At 43.6% G+C, this 18,607-nt stretch overlaps 1 protein-coding gene across 14 annotated transcripts in view; it reads left to right on the top strand.

Annotated features, from left to right (window-relative positions):
• The window catches only part of LOC123998932 (RNA-binding protein Musashi homolog 2), a 403,050-nt gene that overhangs the window by 307,198 nt on the left and 77,245 nt on the right, over positions 1-18,607 (top strand). For all 14 annotated transcript variants that reach the window (XR_006832366.1, XR_006832365.1, XR_006832364.1 and 11 more), the window contains exon 9: positions 13,378-13,492. Coding sequence is in view for 11 of the 14 variants with exons in the window: in XM_046304185.1 (XP_046160141.1) it covers positions 13,378-13,492 (115 nt within the window). In the remaining 3 variants the exon portion in view is untranslated. The remainder of the gene's footprint in view (positions 1-13,377; positions 13,493-18,607) is intronic.

Below are 18,607 nucleotides of genomic sequence, written 5' to 3'. Positions count from 1 at the left end.
GGGTATGTTTGGCAGCATGAGTGAAGGATGCTTTGTTGTGATATAGGAAGCCGATTCTAGATTTAATTTTGTATTGGAGATGCTTAATGTGAGTCTGGAAGGAGAGTTTACAGTCTAACCAGACACCCAGGTATTTGTAGTTGTCCACGTATTCTAAGTCAGAGCCGTCCAGAGTAGTGATGTTGGACGGGCGAGCAGGTGCGGGCAGTGATCGGTTGACTAGCATGCATTTAGTTTCACTTGCGTTTAAGAGCAGTTGGAGGCCACGGAAGGAGAGTTGTATGGCATTGAAGGTTGTCTGGAGGTTAGTTAACACAGTGTTCAAGGAGGGGCCAGAAGTATACAGAATTGTGTCATCTGCGTAGAGGTGGAACAGAGAATCACCAGCAGCAAGAGCAACATCATTGATGTATACAGAATAGCTACTTTATTGAAGAAACATTGAATTACCATGACTGTGAGATGTGGTTGTCCCACCTATTTGAAGATGAATGCACTAATTGTAAGTGGCTCTGGATAAGAGAGCATGCTAAATTACTAAAAAGTACATGTAAAATGTCAGAATGTCCTGAATCGACCCTCTTAAAGTGTGATGATGTTTGCACTGAGTTATAAGTCATTTCACCCTTTTCAACAACCTTCATTGTCAATATTCAGCAGTCTTATAGCTGTGAGCTCATTTTTCATAAGTGAATAATCCCATGCCCTGTGCCCAGAGGCTTGGCATCACTCAGCTGACTGGCATTTTCACACCATCACTGCTTTTTACTGTTCAGCTGGGACTTGGAAGGCCATAGTGGATGATTCATGCCGTTTCCCTTCTCCAGCGTGCTCTTTTAAGTAGACTGATATAATCCACTCTGTAGTGCGTCCCAGTGGAAAGCATGGCTGCAGGCTTGATAGAGGCCTGATACAGGGCTGATACAGAGCTGACACGCCCATACACCACCCTACAACACCCACAAGGTTAATGTGAATGAGAGATCAATTGTGAAGGTCACGACCGCTGGCTAAATCCTGCCCTCTCAGTCTGGCATGGAGTCAGCTGTGTTTTAGAGATGGTGATGCTTGCTAATACACGTGTGTGTGTTCAGGAGGGAAGAGGATGCTTTGAGGGAGCCTGATTGAGAGTCTGAGGTCTGAGTAGTGAACTCTTCTCTTGGCCCGTCTCATCCCCATGTCTTTCTGTGTTTGACCGCCTTCGCACACTCACCGCCAAGCTCCCGGCTCATTTTTTACAGACGACAGGAGAGTAGAGCTATCCCACTGAATTACTGACACACTCCAACCAGTCCTGATTGACTCACAGCAGCCGGCCAGGGGATTCACTCCCACCCAGCCCATGTGGTTGGTGGATGGCCCAGCAACCTGGATGTGACAGTGGGCAGTGTAGTATGTATGGTGGTGGAGGGACTGGAGCCAGTGGGAGGGGAATGTACTTCATTAGAATTTGGTGGGTGCTTATATTTGTCCTATTTCACACGTGTACAAGTGTGTATTAATTGGAAATATGTTTTTCTTCATTTACCAACTACTCCTAAGACACCCTCAGACAGTGGGGTCACAGCCAGGGTCTGCCATTATCAAAAGCGACCCCGGAGCAATTAGGGTTTAAGTGCCTTTCTCAAGGACACATCAGCAGATTTTTCACCTTGTCAGCTCAGGGATTCAAACTAGCGATTTCTTTGGTTACTTGCCCAACGCTCTAACTGCTATGCTATCTATCTTTACCAGGCACTTCCTGTGCTTGTTCCTGAGCTGCTATCCAGCTGAACACCACCCAGACACCGAGTTCCCTATTGGACAGGAAGTGTGTGTAGGTGTGTGAGCACCAGTCAGTGTGTAGAGGCGTTTAATGGTCCTATTTGTCCTGCCTGGTTCCTCTTCACTCAGTAGGTCATTCCATGACAATTAGGCCGCTACTGCACTCTCCTGGTCTGCTCACCCCATCCCACACATTACAGGTATTTAACCTCCCATTTGCTTTGATTGGAAAATGATGGCAGTCTGAAAATTGACGCTCTCGCAGGGTAGAAAGTGTAGAGAGGCACAATGGGGCTGAGAGCACGGAGTGGCGTCACTAGCCAAGAGGACAGGGGCCCTGCGACAGCTACAAAGAGTATTTCAACAAACGAAGGGACAGTGTGTTTCAGTTGCCTCTGCTTTCTTTAAGTGGTTGGCCCTCCAACCGACACAGATCTTAGTGGTCTTACACTGCAACTTCTCTGGAGATAGCGAGCCTTCACACTAACAGAGCACAGCGTTAATTCAAACACAGCAACCTTCAACACTTAGGCACTGGCAACTTTTATTCTAACTCAGCAACTCACACTGTATAAGATCTCTGTATAATACCAGGCTGTTTCTACATTGGAGGATCAGTGGAGGAGTAGTGATATTTACCAGGAGCCTGTCAGAGCAAAGATGCAGCCCTGGTCATTTGTATGGATGCTGGGGTTTACCTGCACTGTGCTGTGGTATCCAACCCAACAGGAGAAGCAGCTTGTCTTGAGCAGTGGGCAGGATGACATGCATGTGAATGTGAATAGCAGCAGAGAGAGGGAGACCCTGTTAAAGCTGAGGCTTTAGGGTAGACACAAAGCCAGGAGGCAGACAGACCAACAGATGGACAGGCCTAGAGCCCAGGCAGGCAGTGGAGCAGACAGATTGTGCGGCGTAGTGAACAGGCTCGGCCTACCAAAGAGAAGAGCAGGCGATAGACAAACGGCACAGACACGCCAGCTCGGTCAGCCCAGCCACTCACACAGATATGCACGCTCCTGTATATTCATAAAGCTCAGATAGATGTGTGGTAAATAGGATGAAGCTAGAGATGACTTTCTCACTGGGTTGGATGAAAACCTCTCTCCCTCTCCCCCATCTCCTTTTCCCTATCAGTCTGTCAGAGTGGAATGTTATATCTGTTCTGATCCCTTCCCCACCACGACAACCACCACCACACACACCCCTCCTAGACAGGTCCTGCTCTGTTTACCCCAGCTGCTCCTCTCTGAAGGATGGATGAGATTGTGAAGTTTCGGATTTTGTGCGTGTGTGTGTGTGCGTGTGTGGATGTATGTGTGTGGTCTCATGTTTTTATATGTCTATGCAGATACATATCCTCCTCCTACAGTATGGATATCAGAGATGTAACAGGTCTAAATATGCTATATGCTGTATATGCTATGTACAGTTGAAGTCGTAAGTTTACATACACCTTAGCCAAATACATTTAAACTCAGTTTTTCACAATTCCTGACATTTAATCCTCGTAAAAATTCCCAGTCTTAGGTCAGTTAGGATCATCGCTTTATTTTAAGAATGTGAAATGTCAAAATAATAGTAGAGAGAATGATTTATTTCAGCTTTTATATCTTTCATCACATTCCCAGTGGGTCAGAAGTTTACATACACTCAATTAGTATTTGGTAGCATTGCGTTTAAATTGTTAAACTTTACGAGTAGCCTTCCACACGCTTCCCACAATAAGTTGGGTTCATTTTGTCACATTACTCCTGACAGAGCTGGTGTAACTGAGTCAGGTTTGTAGGCCTCCTTGCTTGCACATGCTTTTTCTGCCCAGACATGTTCTATAGGATTGAGGTTAGGGCTTTGTGATGGCCACTCCAATACCTTGACTGTGTCCTTAAGCCGTTTTACCACAACTTTGGAAGTATGCTTGGGGTCATTGTCCATTTGGAAGACCCATTTGCGACCAAGCTTTAACTTCCTGAATGATGTTGCGTCAATATATCCATATAATTGTCCTACCTCATGATGCCATCTATTTTGTGAAGTGCACCAGTCTCTCCTGCAGCAAAGCACCCTCACAACATGATGCTGCCACCCCCGTGCTTCACGGTTGGGATTGTGTTCCTCGGCTTGCAAGCCTCTCCCTTTTTCCTCGCAACATAACGATGGTCATTATGGCCAAACAGTTCTACTTTTGTTTTTGTTTCATCAGACCAGAGGACATTTCTCCAAAAAGTATGATCTTTGTCCCCATGTGCAGTTGCAAAACGTAGTCTGGCTTTTTTATTGGCAGTTTTTGAGCAGTGGCTTCTTCCTTGCTGAGCGGCTTTTCAGGTTATGTCGATATAGGACTCGTTTTACTGTGGATATAGATACTTTTGTACCTGTTTCCTCCAGCATCTTCACAAGGTCCTTTGCTGTTGTTCTGGGATTGATTTGCACTTTTCGCCACAAAGTACGTTCATCTCTAGGTGACAGAACGCGTCTCCTTCCTGAGTGGTATGACGGCTGCATGGCCCCATGGTTTTTATACTTGCGTACTATTGTTAGTAACATGGTAACTTCAGGCATTTGGAAATTGCTCCCAAGGATGAACCAGACTTGTGGAGGTCTACAAAAGAATTACTGAGGTCTTGGCTGATTTCTTTTGATGTTCCCATGATGTTAAGCAAAGAGGCACTGAGTTTGAAGGTAGGCCTTGAAATACATCCACAGGTTCACCTCCAATTGACTCAAATGATATCAGTTAGCCTATCAGAAGCTTCTAAAGCCATGATATCATTTTCTGGAATTTTCCAAGCTGTTTAAAGGCACAGTCAACTTAGTGTATGTAATCTTTTGACCCACTGGAATTGTGATACAGTGAATTATAACTTAAATAATCTGTCTGTAAACAATTTTTGGAAAAATTACTTGTGTCATGCACAAAGTAGATTTGTGGAGTGGTTGAAAAACGAGTTTTAATGACTCCAACCTAAGTGTATGTACACTTCCGACTTCTAACTGTATATGCTATATATATATATGTAAACATTTGTACTCTATGTCATGTCAGTCTTAAGAGAGTAAAACAAAGTGTGTATGAGAGCAGAGAGGAGATGGCAGGAGAAAGTGAGAGAGACAGAGAGAGAGAGAGAGAGAGAGAGAGAGAGAGAGAGAGAGAGAGAGAGAGAGAGAGAGAGAGAGAGAGAGAGAGAGAGAGAGAGAGAGAGAGAGAGAGAGAGAGAGAGAGATTCCACTCCAGGTGGAATGGTCTGTCTCATTCTATCTTACTCTTTCCTAGACAATCATTTGAATAAAATTACAGAAAAACAAAAGTATTCACTGACTGAGATGATGGGGGCTGTCTAAAGTGTTTCTGTGGAAGTCATGGGGGGTATTCTTTCTCCTCCCTATTCCTCGGTCAGACTATTCCTGAATGATAAGACGCCCTTGCCAGGGTTAGAATCGATATGAAGGCTCACCACTAGAGGGTGCTTTTTCTGTGGTGCTGATAAACAGGTTACTGTGGTATTGCGTAATAGGAAGTGGCTACAGGAAGTATTTAGAAAACAGCCTGTGTGCCATCGATATGAGTCAGAAACATGTATTCTACTGTCAAAATGTACGACAAAGTTGAAATAGTATGATTTCAGTCATAAAGTCAGTCTCTTCCAAAATAACATTTTGTGAGACATATAGCTGTGACTGCATCACAACGTAAATGAAGGTTGGGTTTGTTTTAACCCTGCCCTCAGCTGGCAGCACAAAAGCAATCATAATTCAGAGTGCATCTGCACACGACCCAATCACAAGGCCCGTGGTAAATTTGGGTGGACTTTGGATATCCATGAGGCTAGTTTGGGTCCATCGGTAAATTACACAATGTATATGGGACAATATGTAGAAAATTCCAATAGCTCCAAAATTCTAGTAGAAAAAATATAAAAATAACACAAGGAATAAATACACAATGAGTAACGATAACTTGGCCATAGACACTGGGTACCAGTACCAAGTCAATGTGCTCACCGTCATGGTTTTGTTTTTGACACAAGGTTATTTTATCATCTATTGTCGCTCTGGATGTCTGCCTAGTTGAGGGCTTCTCTTCAACCCTGGATGTCTGCCTAGTTGAGGGCTTCTCTTCAGCCCTGGATGTCTGCCTAGTTGAGGGCCCCTCTTCAGCCCTGGATGTCTGCCTAGTTGAGGGCTTCTCTTCAACCCTGGATGTCTGCCTAGTTGAGGGCCCCTCTTCAGCCCTGGATGTCTGCCTAGTTGAGGGCCCCTCTTCAGCCCTGGATGTCTGCCTAGTTGAGGGCCCCTCTTCAACCCTGGATGTCTGCCTAGTTGAGGGCTTCTCTTCAGCCCTGGATGTCTGCCTAGTTGAGGGCTTCTCTTCAACCCTGGATGTCTGCCTAGTTGAGGGCTTCTCTTCAACCCTGGATGTCTGCCTAGTTGAGGGCTGGATGTCTGCTTTGAGGGCAGCCCTGGATGTCTGCCTAGTTGAGGGCTTCTCTTCAGCCCTGGATGTCTGCCTAGTTGAGGGCCCCTCTTCAACCCTGGATGTCTGCCTAGTTGAGGGCTTCTCTTCAGCCCTGGATGTCTGCCTAGTTGAGGGCTTCTCTTCAGCCCTGGATGTCTGCCTAGTTGAGGGCCCCTCTTCAACCCTAGATGTCTGCCTGGTTGAGGGCCCCTCTTCAATGTCTGCCTGTTGATGGGCCCCTCTTCAACCCTGGATGTCTGCCTAGTTGAGGGCTTCTCTTCAGCCCTGGATGTCTGCCTAGTTGAGGGCTTCTCTTCAGCCCTGGATGTCTGCCTAGTTGAGGGCCCCTCTTCAACCCTAGATGTCTGCCTGGTTGAGGGCCCCTCTTCAGCCCTGGATGTCTGCCTAGTTGAGGGCTTCTCTTCAACCCTGGATGTCTGCCTAGTTGAGGGCTTCTCTTCAGCCCTGGATGTCTGCCTAGTTGAGGGCTTCTCTTCAGCCCTGGATGTCTGCCTAGTTGAGGGCCCCTCTTCAACCCTAGATGTCTGCCTGGTTGAGGGCCCCTCTTCAGCCCTGGATGTCTGCCTAGTTGAGGGCTTCTCTTCAGCCCTGGATGTCTGCCTAGTTGAGGGCCCCTCTTCAACCCTAGATGTCTGCCTGGTTGAGGGCCCCTCTTCAACCCTGGATGTCTAGTTGAGGGCTTCTCTTCAGCCTAGTTGAGGGCTTCTCTTCAGCCCTGGATGTCTGCCTAGTTGAGGGCCCCTCTTCAACCCTAGATGTCTGCCTGGTTGAGGGCCCCTCTTCAGCCCTGGATGTCTGCCTAGTTGAGGGCCCCTCTTCAACCCTAGATGTCTGCCTGGTTGAGGGCCCCTCTTCAACCCTGGATGTCTGCCTAGTTGAGGGCTTCTCTTCAACCCTGGATGTCTGCCTAGTTGAGGGCTTATCTTCAAACCCTGGATGTCTGCCTAGTTGAGGACCTCTCTTCAACCCTGGATGTCTGCCTAGTTGAGGCCCCCTCTTCAACCCTGGATGTCTGCCTAGTTGAGGCCCCCTCTTCAACCCTGGATGTCTGCCTAGTTGTGGGCCCCTCTTCAACCCTAGATGTTTGTCTAGTTGAGGGCCCCTCTTCAACCCTAGATGTCTGCCTAGTTGAGGCCCTCTCTTCAACCCTAGATGTCTGCCTAGTTGAGGGCCCCTCTTCAACCCTAGATGTCTGCCTAGTTGAGGCCCTCTCTTCAACCCTAGATGTCTGCCTAGTTGAGGGCCTCTCTTCAGCCCTGGTCTGTCTCTCCCAATCTGGTTCAGGTGCCCCCGCCACTCACTCTCTCTCTCTGGAGCTTCGCTCCCCTACATCATACTCATTCACAACTTTTTACTGATCGGCTGTTGGACTATTTGATTAGTGGTTCTTACTATGTTTGTCTAATTATTTAGGAACGCTTTTATATGAAGTCTCATTTAATATTAGTGTTTAGAGTTGTGTTGGCAACATATCTTAGATTGTTCTGTTAACTTTGTATGCTCTTAGTGTTGTGTTTTCTCTCATGTTAATTGATAGAGCAAGAAACAAACATGCTGCTGTTGCTCATTCTGCTGTTGTCTACCCTTGGCTTTTACAATGTTGGTTATACCTTTAGAGCACGTTGCTCTGTGAATGAGGAAATATATGACTGTTTCCCCCTTGTGCCTTGAGAGAAACCACACGCCTGCTTTGTAAATGCATGCGAGAACTCTGCACATTTCTCCCAAACAACATGGGAGAAATCGGACTCTTGCGCTTGGTACTTAACCATGTCTCTGGACTTTAGACATCTCCTGAAATATGTGGTGTTACAGACTCTGGTGACTGTGGATTGTACTTCAAGTGCTGTCTGTAAATCCACATGCTGTAACCCTCGATATAGACTTGCCATTATCTTGCTGCTTCTACTGTCTGGAAATGTGCAGTCTAACCCAGGCCCTGACATTTTTACCCCTGCCGAATTAAGTAGTCAGAGTTGCATGAAGTTTCTGCATATGAATGTAAGAAGTCTTCTGCCAAAGTTTGATTTTGTGAATATATGGATAAAATCTGCCGACCCTGATGGATTTATGCTTTCTGAAACCTGTCTCAAATATCTATTACAGACAAAAACATTGGCATAAATGGTTACAATGTTTTTAGTGCAGATGGTAAATCTAATGGTGGTGGTGTTGCTGTGTACGTAAAAGACAAGTTTGTGACGGTCGTTCGGACTTCTGTTACTAAACCTAAGCAATTTGAATATCTGTCTTTGACCCTAAATCTCTGCTCATCTTTAAATATTGTTGTATATTTTTTGTTATATACATCCATCTGCTACTGTTGGCTCTCTGGATGTTATTTTTGAATTGTTATCACAGAATGTCAACTCTGAGTTTGTCCTGATGGGTGATCTGAATCAGGACTGGTTAACATCTAGCTCTGATCAACTCAAAATGCTATGCAGTACCTATAATCTCACTCAGATTGTCAACAGTGTAACTAGGTTATCACTCAGATTGTCAACAGTGTAACTAGGTTATCACTCAGATTGTCAACAGTGTAACTAGGTTGTCACTCAGATTGTCAACAGTGTAACTAGGTTATCACTCAGATTGTCAACAGTGTAACTAGGTTATCACTCAGATTGTCAACAGTGTAACTAGGTTGTCACTCAGATTGTCAACAGTGTAACTAGGTTATCACTCAGATTGTCAACAGTGTAACTAGGTTATCACTCAGATTGTCAACAGTGTAACTAGGTTATCACTCAGATTGTCAACAGTGTAACTAGGTTATCACTCAGATTGTCAACAGTGTAACTAGGTTATCACTCAGATTGTCAACAGTGTAACTAGGTTATCACTCAGATTGTCAACAGTGTAACTAGGTTATCACTCAGATTGTCAACAGTGTAACTAGGTTATCACTCAGATTGTCAACTGTGTAACTAGGTTATCACTCAGATTGTCAACAGTGTAACTAGGTTATCACTCAGATTGTCAACTGTGTAACTAGGTTATCACTCAGATTGTCAACTGTATAACTAGGTTATCACTCAGATTGTCAACTGTGTAACTAGGTTATCACTCAGATTGTCAACAGTGTAACTAGGTTATCTAGTTACACTGTCGATCTTCACGTGTCATTACAAAAACAAACTGGAAGCAGTTTGATATTCAAGGTTTTTATTTAGCATTGAATGGAATATAATTTAATTCATCCCTGATGTTGAATTAGCCATTTCTTCGAACTCTGGGTGTTGCTATGACCCTTAAACTGAAAGAAGACCACTACCTTAAATCTACTTCGGAAAATGTAAATGATCCCTCCAAATGTTGGCAAGTAGTGAAAGATTTGGAGTGGAAAAAAGATACACAGCTTCCCAAACGATTGTTGGTAGACACACAGATTGTAACTGAGAGAACTTCTATTCTGAAAGCCTTAAATCAGCATTTTCTAGATGCAGGCAGTTTATTTGAAAAGGTTAAAGGTATAAATGAGCCCCCTGTGAATTTACCTGACACCCCTGTGTACTCCTTCACCAGGTTATCCTTCTCATCTTCCTCTGTTTCAGAAGTGTGTAAAGCCCTGAAAGAAATTGATAGAATGATGAACTAGTCTTATAGCTTGAGGGTAGAAGCTGTTCCAGGTCCTGTTGGTTCCAGACTTTTTTGGGGGGGGGTTCCAGACTTGGTTCATCGGTACCGCTTGCTGTGCAGTAGAAGAGAGAACAGTCTATGACTTGGTTGAGTCTTTGGCAAGGGCCTTCCTCTGACACTGCCTGGTATAGAGGTCCTGTATGGAAGGGAGCTCGGCCCCCGTGATGTACTGGGCTGTACATGCTACCCTCTGTAGCGCCTTGTGGTCGGATGCCAAACAGTTTCCATACTAAGCGGTGATGAAGCTTGTCAAGGTGCTCTCAATGATGCAGCTGTAGAACTTGTTGAGGATCTGAGAGCCCATGACAACTCTTTTCAGCTTCCTGAGGGGGAAGATGTGTTTTCGTACCCTCATTTTGACTGTGTTGATGTGTGTGGACCATGATAGTGTGTTGGTGATGTGGAGACCGAGGAACTTGGAAACCAAGGAACTTGAAGGTCTTGACCTGTTCCACAACAGGCCTGTCGATGTGGATGGTGCCGTGCTCATCCCTCCGTTTCCTGTAGTCCACGATCAGCTCCTTGGTCTTGCTGACGTTGAGGGAGTGGTTGTTGTCCTGGCAACACAATGCCAGGAATCTGACCTCTTCCCTGTAGGCTGTCTCATCATTGTTGTGCAACATGAAAATATTGTCTCATTTACATTGTGTTGATTATTGCAGAGAGGGGATTCTTTCTCAGAAACAGAGTAAAGATGGCCTCAAGATGGAGCCTTCTAGAGAACAAAGTAACTAGGCTAATGCACATCGCAAGCTGCTCCAACGATTTGAACAGTTTTGACTCCCAACAGCAGCAGCTCACTTTGAACAGGCCAAGACCCTTTCGCAAACACAAGTAAATTAGAGGCAAATGATTGTGTTCTTCAGACCAGTCCTAGCAGTTCTGCTGCCACCCTAGGCCAGATCAACAGATGTCACCCCTGTGTCATGTATAGTATAAAGATTTGGAATGGATTGATAGAGTAGAGTAGAGTAATGAAATGTATCATCCACAATTGATGCATTTTAGTTGAGTTTATTCAGTAGCTCTTGGAGACGAAACATTGTTGCCAACTATTCATATCAGATCGTTACAATTTTGCAATCACTAGGCAATCAACTGCCTATAGTAGGACACAGAGTTGTTATCAATAAGCCACATATATCACACATGACACTAGTCACGACCCCACAATAGTTCAAATTACAATAAACATGTATTATCAACCAGTAGAACTGTAAAAAGAGTGAGATATAATTTGTGCTTTAATAAATGCATTGCGCTGGATCAGTGTAAAATCATCTTTCTCTCAATGAACCAGCCTTAAACAATTTTGTTTATTTACATATCGAATTTGATTGTCAAACATCAGTTTGATAATTTCTTCATTTTGTGGCTGCCTAGTGTCCTCTTTCCAGTCCTATGGTGCTGAATCGCAGCGGGAATGAGGAGTGGGGCAGGCCAGTCCAGTCATGGCTAGAAGGGTTCCAGCTTTTGTCAAATTAACTAAATATCTTTTTTTGCATTTTAGCTAACTGTAACCCTTTTCCTAACCTTAACCTAATTCTACTAACCTGCTATGTTAATTACCATAACCTGCTGTGTAAGTTCTAACCTGCTATGTTAATTACCATAACCTGCTGTGTAAGTTCTAACCTGCTATGTTAATGACCATAACCTGCTGTGTAACTTCTAACCTGCTATGTTAATGACCATAACCTGCTGTGTAAGTTCTAACCTGCTATGTTAATTACCATAACCTGCTGTGTAAGTTCTAACCTACTATGTTAATTACCATAACCTGCTGTGTAAGTTCTAACCTGCTATGTTAATTACCATAACCTGCTATGTTAATTACCATAACCTGCTATGTTAATGACCATAACCTGCTGTGTAAGTTCTAACCTGCTATGTTAATTACCATAACCTGCTGTGTAAGTTCTAACCTGCTATGTTAATTACCATAACCTGCTGTGTAAGTTCTAACCTGCTGTGTTAATTACCATAACCTGCTGTGTAAATTCTAACCTGCTATGTTAATTACCATAACCTGCTATGTTAATGACCATAACCTGCTGTGTAAGTTCTAACCTGCTATGTTAATTACCATAACCTGCTGTGTAAGTTCTAACCTGCTATGTTAATTACCATAACCTGCTGTGTAAGTTCTAACCTGCTATGTTAATTACCATAACCTGCTGTGTAAATTCTAACCTGCTATGTTAATTACCATAACCTGCTATGTTAATGACCATAACCTGCTGTGTAAATTCTAACCTGCTATGTTAATGACCATAACCTGCTGTGTAAATTCTAACCTGCTATGTTAATTACCATAACCTGCTGTGTAAATTCTAACCTGCTATGTTAATTACCATAACCTGCTGTGTAAATTCTAACCTGCTATGTTAATTACCATAACCTGCTGTGTAAATTCTAACCTGCTAGGAAAAGTCAAATCTGACGTTAATTTGACCAAAGCTGGATCCTTTCTAGCCATGACCGTCCGGCTCTGGTCTTCGTAGACGGCCATGTTTTGTTATTTATTGGGCCCAATTCAAATGTTTATGCCTAAGCTAAATGAAATTACAGAGGCCTAGATTGTATTTGAAAACAGCTGTGTCTTGTTATTTATTAATTTAAATGTTCATACAAGTAGCCTAAAGGACAGGTCATTTGCAAATGATGGTATACTAATATTATATTTTGAAGTTGTGTTTTATTACCATGTAGGCGACTTACTCTTCTAGGTTTAATGTTTTTTAATTTTTTTAAAATGATATTCATGATATTCATATTCATGATTTATAGCAGGAATGAAGCAATGTTTTGCTTTTCAATAAAACCTGGCATGTTGGTATAAGAACATTGTTCTACTTTATATTATTACAATTTTACAGGCTAATTTCTCATTTCTATTCTGTTCAAATGAATGACAATAATCTAAATTGTATTTTGAGCACCGTGGGTGGACACCCCAATGCATATGGATGTCTGGTAATTAAACATGTTTGCCGGTCACGTTGTCCAGCGCCAAAGTCAACTTTACCACGGTCGCACACCAGCAGGCTGGAGCTAATTGGCAGAATAATTTGGCAAACTCTTCCCACCTGCGAACACACACAAGAGACACCAACATCAGACCACACCCCAAAACCAACTCAAGTTTGAATTCAGTCATGGCCGCTAGCATTTCTTAATGAACCAAATCTAACATGAGGCCAAATCAGGAAGTGCAGTCAGCCTTTAATTGAGACTTAATTGTTTTGGGAGGCTCTTCTGTAACTGTTTTGATGCACCAGTAGTTTCACAAGGCAGTGGAATACTCTGGAGAATTGACCTTTGCCTCAGTGCAGTACAAACATGATTGTTCCTCAGACAAACTTGAGCTGTTTAGAGAAAAGCAACATTGTTTTTCTGGGAGCTACTGGAATCTGGTTACGTCCTGTCTAGTCCCATCCTTCTTCCTCCATGGGGCCAGTAGGACTGATGTTTCCCCTTTTCCACTGTGTCCACAGGTAGAATGTAAGAAGGCCCAGCCCAAGGAGGTGATGTTCCCACCAGGCACGCGAGGGAGGGCCAGGGGCCTGCCCTACACCATGGACGCCTTCATGCTGGGGATGGGCATGCTGAGTGAGTATGGACCAACATTACTCCAGCACAGTCCAGCACATTACTCAGTCCCACACGGTAACGCACTCCCTAACACTCAATCTCCAACAGCTGTGCTATGGTAAAGGTCTCCATAGATGAATTGGCCAAACCATTGGCTTTTGGATTGCTAGACCTTATGGTATTAGATGGAAACCAATGTGGTGGTGATATAAATGGAGTCTAACTAATGTCTTGGTGAGATAGAGGAAAGGGTACTCAGATTAACCAGGTGATGCTCCTCATTGAGCTATTCCAAGATGTGCCGTGCCTGTGGCCACAAGTGGTCTATTTTTCTGGCTCTGGTGAGTCCCAGGTGGCCCTGGGCGTAGGGAGCAGGGTACCACATTACCAGGATAATTTAAGAGGAAAATTGGGATAATGTAAAATTATGGATTCATCATTCCGTCTGTGTAACCCCTGCAGTGGGTAATGACGGGGACACAGAGGGGTGTCATGGGGGGGGGGGCATCATCTGTAGGGAGCCAACTGTAGCTCTTTCTCTTCAGTCCTCCTCCTCTCCCTCATCACCATTCAGCTCCCCATCCCTCTCTCTCTCTCTCTCTCTCTCTCTCTCTCTATATATATATATATATATATATATATATATATATACCTCACCTCTCAGCGGGGTTGCTGAGGGCATGACACTGATATCAGACTGATTTTACTGATGGTAAAAGTGAAGGTAACACCCCGTAAGTGGTTCTGTCAGCACCGTAGTTCCCCATCCAGATTTCTTCAGTTTGAACTATTAAACAAGCGCAGTGAACTTTTCAGAACTTATTACGGATCAATGCGTCACTGTGGAGGAGGGGGAAAACAGTGTGCTCCGGAGGGAGAAGTGAGGCTGAGGAGGCGGGGAAAACAGTGTGCTCTGGAGGGAGAAGTGAGGCTGAGGAGGCGGGGAGTGCTCATGTGAGAATATTAACTGCCAACTTATTTGGAGACACTCTTATCTAAATGAAATTGGAAAAAGCAGGACAGCGAAACATTCCTTTGTATAATTTGCATTTGGAAAAACCCCAGAGCCGGCCTCATTATTTAACTGTAAGGTTCTTATACGCCAAATCTCATTAAATCCGGTCCCTAGTTCCTTTGTTTACTGCACCTAATCTAGCTATTTATCTTTATTGTGTTGTGCCCGATGTATGTTTGCTGAAATTAATACACATTTGAACCTGGGCGAAGTATGGGTGTACCAGATGGATAATTGATTTTAAAGTGAATCAGAACTGTTGAACCATAAAATAGGTACATTAGCATGCATATTAATAACGCAAATAAGAGGGCCTGGAAGCAGCCCCGGGGCCAGATCCACTGACAGCCTTTATTTACAGCCTTTATTTACTGAGATGGCGGGCGGCGGAGACGCTAGGTTCAACACGCCAGAGTAATGAGTTCTCCCCCTTCTTCTCCTCTACTCCTTCTCTTCTCCTCCCTCTTCTTGTCTTCTGTCTTCTCAGACTCAGATCCCCCTAGTTAAAAACCCCTTTCTGTGTTTATGTACAGATGCCATATCTTAATTAGACCTAGTTTCACACAGCAGGAAAATAATACTGTAGCAACAGGAAATGTGAATTGTAATGTGGATTAGAAATAATGGACATTTTTCTTAGTGGTAGCTACGTTTTTTGTTAGGGCAAATCAAGTCTGACATTTTAAAGTGGAAATTACACACTTTAGAAGCATTTTTAAACCATAAATATTAGGGATGCATGATATAATGACATAACGACACCACATATAATTTAGCGCTACACGTGCAGCACAGCATTCCTAACCTAGCCCACAATGTCTGCTGTGTGGATCAAGCAGTCAACAAGTCGAGCAGTTATTTGAAAGAGTTTCAAAGGTGAAATCTATTAACGCCAAGATAATTCATTGCCCTTGACAATCAACTGTTCTCTGTTGTGGGTTATGTTGGCTTTCGACCGACTGGTCGAGCACTGGTACAGACTACCAAGGGCGCTATTTTTTAGATGTTGCCCTACCGGAGTTACACAGTAATAGCGTCACAGCTATTAGCTTCACAACTGACATTTGGGCCAGCGATATCAGCCCCATGAGCATGCTGAGTCTGACAGCACAGTGGGTCATTGAGGATTTCGTACTGAGGGAAGTCGTATTGCATGCTCATGAACGTGCTGGTTGTCATACCACTCATGCCATTTCAATGGCATTTGAGAACATGTTTGAAACTTGGAAACATGAACACACTAGCTAGCTCCATTCAAACAACTGACTCGAGAAATAAGCTCATCAACTGCGCCTGCAGCAGACGTGATACCCTCTGTCATGGCATTGAAACGCCTGCTCAACAAAACTGCCGACATAGGCTGTGAACAAGCGATTCGGTGGCACTCTCTATTTACTGTGTCGCCATCATGCTCGATGCAGGACCATTACATCGATGCAGACAGGAAGAGAGGCCATGGACAGACAGAGCTGAAACTTCACTGCTTTACATGTAAGATGAAATCCTGGTTGAGAATGAAACGACTGAACAAATGAACAATAAAACAGCACAGCAAGTAAGTGAAATAAATATGTTTTGTTTATGTTTTACTGGTAATGGGGAAATACGTAACTGTCGACAAAATCACTTTTTGGTCAGTGTGGTGTGTGTGTGTAACCTTTATTTAACTAGGCAAGTCAGTTAAGAACAAATTATTATTTACAATGACGTCCTACGCCAACCAGACCCGGACGACGCTGGGCCAATTGTGCGCCGCCCTATGGGATTCCCAATCACGGCCGGATGTGATACAGCCTGGATTCAAATCAGGGACTGTAGTGAAACCTCCTGCACTGAGATGCAGTGCCTTAGAGCGCTGCGTCCATATGTGTGGTAACTATTTAACTGTACTAGAATGCTTGAAAGACCGCAAACATTTTTAATATCAGTTATCGGTATCATTTTTTTTGGCAAGGACAATATCGGATATACTACACGTTTCCATTTCCTGCTGTGCAGTTAAATTACTGCAACAACAGGATGATCAAATTAAGATACAGCATCTGTACGTGCGTCAATGCTTGCCCCCGCACTTCTTAACAATGACACATTGCACATACACACATGTAGGCTGCTGATTGGGGTGACTGAATACAGTTGAAGCCGGAATTTGACATACACTTAGGTTGGAGTCATTAAAACTAGTTTTTCAACCACTCCACAAATGGTTGGCCGCTCAGCAAGGAAGAAGCCATTGCTCTAAAACCGCCATAAAAAAAGCCAGATTACGGTTTGCAACTGTACATAGGGACAAAGATCATACTTTTTGGAGAAATACCCTCTGATCTGATGAAACAAAAATAGAGCTCTTTGGCCATAATGACCATCGTTATGTTTGGAGGTAAAAGGGGGAGGCATGCAAGCAACTGGTGCACTTCACAAAATAGATATCATCATGAATGAGGAAAATCATGTGGATATACTGAAGCAACATCACAAGACATAAGTCAGGAAGTTAAAGCAAATGGGTCTTCTAATTGGACAATGACCCCAAGCTTACTTCCAAAGGTGTGGCACAATGGCTTAAGGACAACAAAGTCAAGGTATTGGAGTGGCCATCACAAAGCCCTGACCTCAATCCCATAGAAAATCTGTGGGCAGAACTGAAAAAGCGTGTGCGAGCACTGAGGCCTACAAACCTGACTCCGTTACACCAGCTCTGTCAGGAGGAATGGGCCAATATTCACCCAATTTATTGTGGGAAACCCGAAATGTTTGACCCAATTTAACCAATTTAAGGGCAATGCTACCAAATACGAATACAGTGTCGGTAAACTTCTGACCCACTGGGAATGTGATGAAAGAAATAAAAGCTGAAATAAATAATTCTCTCTAATATTATTCTGACATTTCACATTCTTAAAATGAAGTGGTGATGCTAACTGACCTAAAACAGGGAATTTTTACTAGGATTAGTTTAAATGTATTTGGTTAAGGTGTATGTCAACTTTCGACTTCAACTATATGAACGCTGGAGTGTGTGTATGAGAGTGTGTGAGTAAGGTTTTCTTTCTTTCTGTCTATGGGCACATGGCTGTGGCTGCTCTGTATGCTCCTGATGTGCTGTAGCCCTCCCCTATGTCCTGCGCCAGCGGTCCCAGTGTCAACAGAACACCACAGAACAGTATTCACGCCATGCCCTTTAAATACCAGCTCCTGACCCCCCCACTCCCGGCATGTAGATGTGCCTTATTTAACTCTCTGCTGGGATAGTCAGCACACAGTTACCTACCTACCGCACTGCAGCAGGAGGCCCAGGTCAAACACAGACACACACATACTGGCTAAAATATCTTAGCTATTCCCTTTTAGGGCTTTTACCGAACTCCATGTGGTTGGTTCAATCACAATTTCTTGGTGATGGTGTTTTCTACATGCACAGTCTAAATCAGGGGTCTCCAACCTTTTCTAGCATAAGAGCTACTTCAACAAATATTTTATGTTGCGAGCAACTAATTTTCTTTCTACCTTTCAAATAGGAACATTCTTCTCCTCTCCCCTGCAACTCTTCCCCGGGTTCTTAGTGTACAAGAGAAAGTAGTGCACTGTTTTCTGTCAATATACATGTTAAAATAATGGTTCATAAACAACTCTAAGGGGGCCCCTATAAAAATATACATTTTTGCCCTGTTTTATATTTTGCCAAATGATGTTCTCAATGACATTTTCCTGGGTTTAGATTTAGTTTTGTTTTTCAGTCTTAACATTTTAATAGTTCATAGATAATGAAATGTGATGTCCATTTCGATGCTTAAATAACAACAGAATATATATATATTGAGAAGGTTTTGGGGAAAGTACACTAAATTACCAAAAGTTTATGGATACCTGCTCATTGAACATATCATTCCAAAATTGAGACATTAATATGAAGTTTGTTCCTCTTTGCTGCTACAACATTCTCCACTCTTCTGAGAAGGCGTTCCACTTGATGTTGGACCATAGCTGCGGGGATTTAATTACATTCAGCCACAAGAGCATTAGCGAGGTCGGGAACTGATGTTGGGCAATTAGACCTGGCTCGCAGTTGGCGTTTCAATTCATCCCAAAGGTGTTCGGTGGGGTTGAGGTCAGGGCTC

The sequence above is a fragment of the Oncorhynchus gorbuscha genome, linkage group LG16 (assembly GCF_021184085.1).
Source record: "Oncorhynchus gorbuscha isolate QuinsamMale2020 ecotype Even-year linkage group LG16, OgorEven_v1.0, whole genome shotgun sequence".
Classification (NCBI taxonomy): Eukaryota; Metazoa; Chordata; class Actinopteri; order Salmoniformes; family Salmonidae; genus Oncorhynchus; species Oncorhynchus gorbuscha.
Note: the sequence above shows the minus strand (reverse complement) of the source record. Positions and strands in the feature narration are given on the sequence as shown.